General features: G+C 38.2%; 1 protein-coding gene across 3 annotated transcripts; it reads left to right on the forward strand.

Moving 5' to 3' along the window:
- Positions 1-274: 274 nt before the first annotated feature.
- LOC105054980 (uncharacterized) lies at positions 275-8,724 on the forward strand. 3 transcript variants are annotated; one of them, XM_010936657.3, is made up of 4 exons: positions 275-2,862; positions 3,465-3,516; positions 7,137-7,199; positions 7,617-8,724. In XM_010936657.3, the coding sequence occupies exon 1, from the start codon at positions 386-388 to the stop codon at positions 2,609-2,611; it is 2,226 nt and encodes a 741-aa protein (XP_010934959.1). In that variant the 5' UTR covers positions 275-385; the 3' UTR covers positions 2,612-2,862; positions 3,465-3,516; positions 7,137-7,199; positions 7,617-8,724. The 3 variants fall into 3 exon arrangements, with proteins under 3 accessions (XP_010934959.1, XP_010934958.1, XP_010934960.1); XM_010936656.3 differs by lacking the exon at positions 7,137-7,199; XM_010936658.3 differs by lacking the exons at positions 3,465-3,516; positions 7,137-7,199.
- The last annotated feature ends 1,454 nt before the right edge of the window (positions 8,725-10,178 follow it).

Here is a 10,178-nt window from a genome sequence, read left to right on the forward strand (position 1 = left end):
TATAATAATATTTATATAATAAGAATATTATGAGAAATATGGATAGATCATAGCAACTTATTCAAAATAATAATAATATAAAAAATATAGGTAATAGATTTTTAAGTTATTTTTTAATATATAAAAAAATATAAATAAATTATTTTTCTATCCAGAAATATTGCTTAAAAAATATTTATCAAAAAAAATTTGGATAAATTTTTTATCTGTAAAAAAAAAAAAAAAAAACTAACGAGCTCCGCCAAAACCCCTTTTATCCGGGCCAAAACCCTAGCCCATCCAGATTCCCTAATGGACGACGAAGAGCGTTCGTTTCCCTTCTTCCCGAGCTAAAAAAAGGCCCTAAAAATGGCGCCTTCCCGCACCGGCTCGTAGCCCCAAGGAGATGATCAATCTCACCGGCGGTCTCCGCACCCTATCCCTCCCCGCCCTCCGCCGCCCCTGTAGGAACCCTAGCAACCAACTCCTCCTCTGCCTAGCCACCGCTCTCTTCTCCAGCCGCCTCCCGTTCCCGCCGGAACACTCCACTTCCCCTGCCGATACCAAGCTCGACGTTATTCCTGCCCTCGTATCCCAGGGCCGATGGGGCGACCCTCTCCTCGCCGCCCTCTTCGCCTCCGCCCTGGCCCCCATCAAGGTCTCCATCGTCCTCCGGCAGCTCAGAGAAGACCCCCGCTCGGCCTTCCGGTTCTTCGTCTGGGCCGGCAATCAGACCGGCTTCCGCCACACTGTCGAGTCCTACTGCGTCGCTGCCCATGTCCTCTTCAATGGGCGGATGTACTCCCAGGCTCACCAGGTCCTCAAAGAGCTTGTTTTATCGTCCCGGGCATTGCCCGATGCTGTAAGTGTCGTCGATGTGCTGCATGCCACTGCAAGGGATTTTGGCAATCCCGGATATGGAGTGTTCGATGCGCTTTTTGGGGTCTTGACGGATCTGGGCTTACTCGAGGAGGCAAGTGATTGCTTTTATCGGATGAAAGCTTTCCGGGTTCTGCCCAAGATGCGATCTTGTAACAATTTGCTGGAGCGGCTGGCAAAATCGGGGAACGGGGAGTTGTCAAAAAGGTTTTTTGATGATATAGTGAGGTCGAATATGGCTCCGACAGTGTTTACGTTTAATATCATGATTGATTTCTTCTGCAAGGAGGGGGATTTGAAGGCAGCTAAGGGATTGTTTTTGAGGATGAAGGAGATGGGTTGTTCGCCGGATGTGGTCACGTACAACTCCCTCATTGATGGGCATGGGAAGCATGGGGAGTTGGAAGAAGCAGAACGGCTTCTGGGAGAGATGAAAGTTGCTGGTTGCAAGCCAGATGTCATCACTTATAATGCACTTATAAACTGTTTTTGTAAGTTTGGAAAGCTACCAAAGGCATTTGGATATCTTAGTGAGATGAAGAGAAATGATCTGAAGCCCAATGTGGTCACATTCAGCATATTCATTGATGCTTTCTGCAAAGAAGGTATGATGCAGGAGGCCGTCAAGTTTTTTGTGGACATGAAGGTGAGAGGGCTCACACCTAATGAGTTTACATATACTTCTCTGATAGATGGGAATTACAAGGCTGGGAATCTCAAGGAAGTCTTGTTCCTGGTTGATGAGATGGTGCAGGAAGGAGTGGAGTTAAATGTTGTGACTTACACTGCTTTGGTGGATGGCCTATGTAAAGCGGAGAAGGTTGTTGAAGCGGAGAAGGTTTTCCAAGATATGGAAAGGGCTGGTGTAGCCGCCAACCAGTTGGTGTACACAGCCCTGATTCATGGGCATTTTGTGAGCAAGAACATGGAGAAGGCAGTGAGTCTTCTAACCGACATGAAGGGAAAGGGGATTAAACCCGATACATCTCTGTATGGTACTATTATTTGGGGTCTTTGTAAAGATGGAAAGATAGATGAAGCTAAACTTCTGGTCAGTGAGATGGATGAATATGGCTTAATGCCTAATCATGTCATCTACACCACCATAATGGATGCTTGCTTTAAAGCAGGAAAAGCCTCAGAGGCTCTTGGTCTTCTTCACAAGATGCTAGATTGCGGCATGCTTCCTTCTGTTGTTACCTACTGTGCATTAGTTGATGGACTATGTAAACAAGGATCAGTTCGTGAAGCAACCTACCATTTTGATAAAATGAGAGACTTGGGTTTGCAGCCTAATGTGTTGGCTTACACAGCCCTCATTGATGGTCTATGTAAAAATGGTTGTTTAGGCGAAGCCATAAAACTCTTTAAAGAAATGGTGGGAAATGGGATGGCTCCAGACAAAGTTGCATACACATCTCTGATAGATGGACATTTGAAGCAGGGCAATCTTCAGGAGGCCTTTGATCTGAGGAACAAAATGGCAGAGAATGGTCTCGAGCTAGATCTGCATGGTTACACCTCTTTTATATGGGGCTTCTGCAATCGTGATCAGATGCAAGAAGCAAGGAGTATGATGGCAGAGATGATCAATAATGGTGTTCACCCTGACGTAGCTGTTTATAATTGTCTTATAAGCAAGTATCGAAAGTTAGGAAATATGGACGAAGTCCTGGATTTGCAAAATGATATGAGCAGGAGGGGTATAATCCCTCGCCCAAAAGATGATGCTGTCACAAGTGACCACTGCTGACAGGTCATATTTGAATTGAATGTACAGGACCAATTTGTTGGTATCACACCATAAGATATATCTTTGGTTGCTATGACTCGATGGTATTTTGATTCATGGAGTCTAAGCTATAAGGAAGCCACCAAGATTATTTTGGTGATTTTGATTTATGGAGAAATTACTTTTGACACCAGATTACTCTTTGGATTACTTTCTCTTCTGGTCTCCACATCATCAGTTGATTGTTGGGCATGGACATACATTCTGCATAGGTAAATTCGCTAAATCAAACAATCGCATATTAAGTGGTGGTTGGATTAATTTCTTTCTCTTCTTTCTCTCTCTCTCTCTCTCTCTCTCTTTTTACCCCTTAGGCTTTTTGGTTGTGGGGGTAATCATCCGCCTAAAAAATTGAAACTGCATTTTAACTTTATGCAGTTTTCCCATATCTCTCATTGTAATCTTTTGCTAGTTTTGTATCCTTTTCCTAACGGGGCTTCGTCTAGATTTCTTTTCTCCATGTATTAAAAAGTTTAAACTCTGATACTATTGAAATATTATATGGTTGTCAAATTTCTGCATACTTTGAAGCATGTGCAGCTGCATGACATTGAAGTCCATCATGTCCCCCTTGAAAGTGTAGACCTAAAATGTTTGTTATGCCCTGTTATAATTTTTACACATTTGCATAACTTCACCATTGGAAGTTTTAGATCTGCAATGTCATGTCAACTGTTCAAGCAGTCAAAGTCAGTCTTCCTAATTTAGGTGAAAGAAACATAAAACAATCCTATGTGATGCATGACATCTTTTGGTACTTAATTTCTATTCTAATTGATACTGATAGTATAAATCCCTTTTTTCCCTCTTCCAGTGATGGTGAACTCCGCTCGAGACACACAAACCAGTTAAAACCTCATCCACGAGTGAGATACTATTTTGCTCAAGATTGCCTTTTATATAATTCAATCTTAGTTCCCATTTTTACTGTTCTGCATTTTATTGTGGAGATGTCTGTATTCACTATGCTTGTATTAGTCTTTCCTGCTACATCAAATGGACTTGGGTTCCTCTCAACATCAGAGCCTAATGGATAAACTAAGTATGAGGCTCACATTGGCTAGTTAGGAGATGTTGTATACAGCTTGTTGCTGGTTAGCAGTGTCCTATGCAGTGTATAGGAGTCAGGATTTGGTGAAAATTGCTTGATGAGACCCTGACATGAGTTCCTCTGCTTGATGGCTCGTGAAATGTCGTGAACAAGCATTGTGTGCTAAGTTGTACTGCTAAGAGATAACATTTGCCTTTTGACAAGATGCAAAAGCCAATCTTTCTTTCTTTCTCTCTTCTTCTTCTTCTTCCCTCCTCTTTTTTTTTTTGTTTTGTTTTGACTCTAATACTACATGCCATAGAAAAAAGTTTATTTTAGGAATTATAATGGCTCACCATCTTAAATCAGATGGACCTAGCCTGTATGACAAATAAAATGCACCATTATATGAATGGTTTATACTTACAAAGTCTGTTCATGTTTGTCACTGTCAGCAGGTTTATGCAGTGTAACAACTTTCTGGAAATACAAAAAACCCTGTAATAGAATCACAGAAGATGCTGTGCACCGCTTTCTGTTGTTGAGTAATGCATGTGCTGCTTAAAGAGTTAGGAAACAGGCTGTCTTGAGAGCCTTATATTAATTTCTTTCCTTTGCATTGTTTATAGACAGGATTTAGCAAGTGTTTTGGACTAGGATCTACTGCCAAGAAACATGACGTTAACATTGCAGAAGCCAATCGCATTTTCATTTTTTTTTAGAATTCATATTATTTTATGTTGACATAGCAGGATTTGTGTGATATTCATTATACAGCATTAGCATGATAAAATGATGAACTAGCTGGTACAACCATAATTTATGATCATTTTTTGGGTAAAAAGTATATTTATGATCATTAAAGTGCACTTTATGACAATGCTCTATTGAAGTCAATCATGATTGTCATAGTCAGCACTTAGCATCTAGGAAGCACAAATACGATACGGGCAGTGATGTCAAAGGCGCCAAAAGACGCGCCTCAGGTGCTTAGGCAAGGCACCAGAAGGGATCATCGCCCCTTGATGCTTCAAGCGATGCCCCTTCACTCAAGCGCACATCTTTGGCGCCTTTTAGGGTCTTTCTCAATGAGACAAGGTACTTGCCTTTGGCGCCTCAGTGAACTTTACGATTATTTTTTTTTAATGGTTGAAAAATATAAAAAATCTAAAAGGTCATCCATTCAACTTCTCAGCTATATTACTAAGAGGGGATAAAGTGATCAATTAGTATGGCAAAATTAGTCTTGAAAAGATAGAGGCTAATTCAGATGAGATAGAAGAAGATGTTGAAAGATATAAATCCAATGAAGGAGGAAAAGATGAAAGTGATGACAACTATACAAGTGAAACTGAATCTGATAATTCTATTGATGAACTTTAGGCTTTAGAGTTGTTTATTTTTTTTATTTCATTTATATGATTCCACTTTAGGGCTATTTATGTTTTCTGTTTTATTTATGAGACTCCATTGATGAATTTTAGGCTATATTTTCTGTTTCATTCATGAATTTAAAGCTGCCTATGGCTTGTTATCATATACTTTATCTTAAACTAGTTGAGCATTTTACTGTTTTATATTTATTTTATGCTTAAATTATTAATTATATAGTAATTCATATTATAATAGTTATCTGTAGTTGTTATTTATTTATATATCATATTTTTTATTTTTTTCTCTAATTTTAGTGCCTTACTTCACTCGGGCGAGCACTTTTCTAGCACCTCTCGCCTCAAGGCACTAGACCCCCCAAGCACCTTATGGGCATTTTTTGCCTTTAACTACCTTGGATACGGGACACGGGTACAATACGATATAGATATGGAGATACGATAAATTCTTAAAAATATAGGATATGATACGGCTGGGATATAGTATATTAAAAAATATAAAATTAATACAGAAGCATAAATACTCAAGATAAATTTAACATATAAACACAAATCATAAGTTCATAGCTTAAGAGCACCTATGTTTGAAAAGTAAGCATCATTAATACATAAGTCATTACAAGCAAAAATGCTAGCCATTTTAATGGCAAAATTCAGTACCCATTTTAAACATTATTAAGCCATATCCCAGCCATTTTAATGTTTCATTAATGGCAAATTCATATCCCAGCCGTATTTGATGCCGAAAAAATCAGAAAATAGAGAAAAAATAGCCGGACATGCGGTGGGTACGTATCACACCGTGTCCCCGACATTTCTGTATCAGATACGTATCCGACACGGGTACGGCAGCCCTTTTGCCATATCCGTGCTTCCCAGCTTAGCATGGCTATATCGTGTGATCATGCTGTTTAAGCTTAGTAATGAAATTACAAGAACATAAGTTGATATTGCATCTAGTTAGACAAGACAAGGTAGGCATGCCTCCATCCTACTTTTTCCAATGATGATATGGATATGACACAGTTTCTTCTCAACAAAAAAAAATATGTGAATTTGTCTTTTACATACCTTATTTTAATTTGAGGTTAGAAAAGAAGGTTACAAAGAGTGAGATCTCATTGCAGAATAGAACTTAGGTTTGCTTGTGTACTTATCAACAATTTTACGACCAGCTTTGTACAAGAGGATGGAGAGATAGACAAGCATGTCCGATGTAGAAATCAGTAGGGTGCATGACAATGTCATGTAACATGTGCCTCTAGAATGCATTGATATTGTTGAATAATGATATTGACTAGTGGAAATTTTTATGACCTATGAACCAGCTTTATTATCAAAATCAAAATTTTGGGATGGGGGAATGTGAGCATATAATGAGCTGACAGATATGGAATGCCGAATTTGATTTGAATTCAGAAAGACAAAACCAGAAATGAGAATCTTAAAGAAAGCTTGCATGGATTAACATTTGCTAGGCATCATTTATGATGGTATGGACATGGGCAACCTGTGACCCCATGTGGAGGGAGATCTGTGTGTTGGTTAACGAGTCATGAAAGGGAAGGCATAGCAAATATATATCAAAAATATGGGAATTTGGAAAAGGGCTTCCAAATCACTTGAACAGGCGCAAATTGTTCAGAAAAAATAGCCAAACTTGAGGAAGACAATTTCATAAATATCAAGGAAAACCGATTTAGTTAGTGTTTTTTATTATTTAATTAAAAATTGGACATGTAGAATTACTACTTTTTGACTTGTACATATGTAATATTTTGTTATTTTTCATGAAATTGCAAAAGGAACCATATATTGTAAGAAATCAACAAGAGGTACTCTTTTGATGCACCTTATGTTTTAGTTAACAAATCGAAAGTTGTAAAAGTTGCTCTTTTTACCAATTTCTGTAGGAACATACACACATGGTCCTTGAATAATTAGATCTACTAATAATTTCATAATTTTGTATTCATTTTTGAGAGCTGTTATTCATGGCTCACTGGTGAATCATATATTTGAAATCAATCTTAGTTATTGCTAATCATTCTTGTGTTATTTTTAGGATTCTTATGAGAGTTGATGCCTTAAACAATGGAATCATCATAGCCATATCCTTTAAGATGATGTATGTTGTATACATTACTTAAGTTTTTTTTTTTTTAATTTTTATATGTATAATTTGTTTTGTATTTTTAGTGATGTTTTACATTTTAAAGTATTTCTAGGCTGATATCCCTGACATCAAACTCAAATACATTAAAAATAGCAAGAAGATTTAATTCGGGCTTGGATCAAACCTATATTAAAATTAATTTCAGACATTGAACCAACAATATCAGTAATACTGATCACCTACTGCCCATATGGGATCTGGGATTCCGCAAAATAGAGGCCACCAATTTCAAATTCCTTTGATTTGAACTTCAGCAAAAAATAATAGTATTACCAGATGGATTAACTGTGAGACATCATTTTTGCAGAATCATTTTTAAGCACTTCATAGCTTTATGAATATCAAATAACATGTCTGTCTCTTATTCAGGCTATGTCGACCTCCATTAAGTCAGGTGGTGACTCTCTTCTCTGGAGAGTGGAGAACAGTGAAGCCAGCAATCAATAGTGCAATTTGTTGAATTGGCACTTAGCTACATTGAACACCAGATGTGGAGGGGCGCTCTGCATATAGTCATTGAAAATTTAGTGATTTTGCAACAAGAAAAGCAACTTCTGGATTTCATGCTATGCCATTTCTATTTTTGATATGCTGTTTCAGGCAGCTTCTTTGTTGGAGAAAAATGAAATGAAACTCAACCATTTTGTTGGTGGTGGTCTACTTGATACTAAAGTCCGGCAGTATGATGGGATCCAAGGTCAACTTGCTTTGAATTATTTTAACCAGTGAGCATACGTTGAACCCTGTCAAGGGGGTTGCCAACATCTTTGGCGTTTTCAGACTCTCATACTGTAGTTATTCTCTCCAGCAGATGCTTTTGCTCTGGGTGGACATGGTCCTATCTGGGGCCTGCTGTGGTCTCCAAGCATCACGAAAGACTGCATGATAAATGACATTACCCGGATCTCTGGATCATGGCTGCAGCTGGCCCGTGGAGTTGTGCATGTGATGGTTCACACTAATCAGTCTGAATGATATAAAAGTTTCTGTAGATGGAAGTCCAAGTGATGTTGAAGTTGGTCTCAGCTTTAATAGGAATCTAATGGATGCTGGCCTGGCAACTTTAGCTAGCTCTGGTCGAACTTGTTTAGTATGTCAAGATCCTTTAACTGTTGATCTCTTACCTACTGAATATTTTCCAGGTAGAGACTATTGGAGTGTATTGCCAATTTTTTGACACCTTCGCTGACACAAGGAAGTGTTATTAAAGGGAGTCAAGTGGAGCTACTTGTTCAGACAGAAAGAAGAGATGGTTATACCAATTATTTTATTGGTTGAGATAATTGATTTCACACCAAGCCCCAGGTATACAGGCAGTCAATCCTTGAGCTTTAGAGGAACAAACGTGCATTTTTTATTCTATTCAATCTTGTATAATTCTGACATAAGTATTAGTAGTTTCATGAAGTTAAACAGAAGGTGAATAACAACATTATCCAACATCCAAATTTCTGATTAATAAAGCATCTTTTGCAAATGTTTGTAGAATGGACTGTTGTGAACAAAGAAATTGTCACGAGTGTTATGATCCTTCAATCAGATTGCAAATTCTGCATCTTTCTACTTGCTAAATAAAGTTTACTAGGTCACATCTTTCAATATAAATTGATCATCGAACTAGTTGCTTTAGGATTCAAAAGTTGTAGTTTGGGATTGTTATGCAGAAATTTGATTTTTGTTAGGGGAAGCTGGAAGTTTAAAGCCTGTTGTAAAGCTGAGAACTTGGTAAGGCTTTCTGACCCTTTGCCTTCAAAACACTCTAAAGCTCCAAAATCAGAGTAAACAGAGGTGCTCAGGCAACATACAAGCCAGAATATGGCTTGTATGTTTATGCTGGAAGTTTCGGAGATCAATGGTGCTGGAAGTTGTTTATGCTGGATGGTTTCAGGCTTTCAGCTTTGCCTTTTCTTGATTCTTGTTGCTTTGTTGTGGTATATTCTAGCTCTTACAAGGCAATCCTTGGAAAACAGTCCTTTATGTGGTGATATATGTGGCTAATTACAGAGATGTATTTTCTCTAGATTGGTATAAATAAAATCCGGTTTTCCCACCAAAAAAAATGAAGAAAAATCCGATCTTGGAGAAGGAGAAACAGCTCTCAAATGGATACTGATCTTGCTTCAACTTTAATTGATCGGCGGAGATGGAATGGCTTCTGACTATTTTCACATGTTCCATAACTTTGCTCTTTCCTTGTTTTTTAACCTCTTCTCCTCATGTTCTCATCTCTATTGATTTCTTAAGTTTCTAACTTGAGGAGGCTGATGGGTCCTGGTTGGGTCCCATCCTTTGTGTTCCAAAAAAAAATAAAAAAATAAAAAATATATCTTGCGACATGCTTATCGTCCTCCGCATCATCCGTCCCAGGAAAGACGAGTCCAAACACGGCCTTTGGGATACATCCGGTTCCTAGATCTCCATTGACTCTTATCAGATTTCCTAATTTTATCCATACCTCCCGGTATTTATACGAATTAGCTTTTATGTTTTGGCTCTCTGTCCTCTGAGGGAACACGGGCAGCTAGAGGTGATGAAGCACTATGGTCTGGAAATCGACATCAATATCCTCAACATGCTCGACACTGGTTCTAGAAGGGAGGCCCCCCCACACTTATAATTTATTTTTAAAAATACTTTTTATGAACATTTCTTTTTCTTAATTTGGTTCAATTTTCTCCTTCTAGGGCTTTTTTGGGTAATTCAATTGGATTTTTTTTTTTTGGATTCATGGATTGAGCGGTCTATTTGTGTACTATCCCAGATCAAGCTAATACTCGGTTCCAATCCTATGTGAGGAAAAATCTCCATGAATCTTTTTTCTTCTTCTTGCAAATTTACATATATATTTTGAGATTTAAGCTGGGATGTGAATAAGCTCTTAGAAGACTAGGGGTGGCAATTTACTCCCCCTGTTAGGTACCGACTCAAACC

This window comes from Elaeis guineensis, chromosome 12, assembly GCF_000442705.2.
Source record: "Elaeis guineensis isolate ETL-2024a chromosome 12, EG11, whole genome shotgun sequence".
Classification (NCBI taxonomy): domain Eukaryota; kingdom Viridiplantae; phylum Streptophyta; class Magnoliopsida; order Arecales; family Arecaceae; genus Elaeis; species Elaeis guineensis.

Excerpts from the sequence above, each read along its gene's own strand:
- LOC105054980 (XM_010936657.3), top strand. The coding sequence starts at position 386 with ATGATCAATCTCACCGGCGGTCTCCGCACCCTATCCCTCCCCGCCCTC.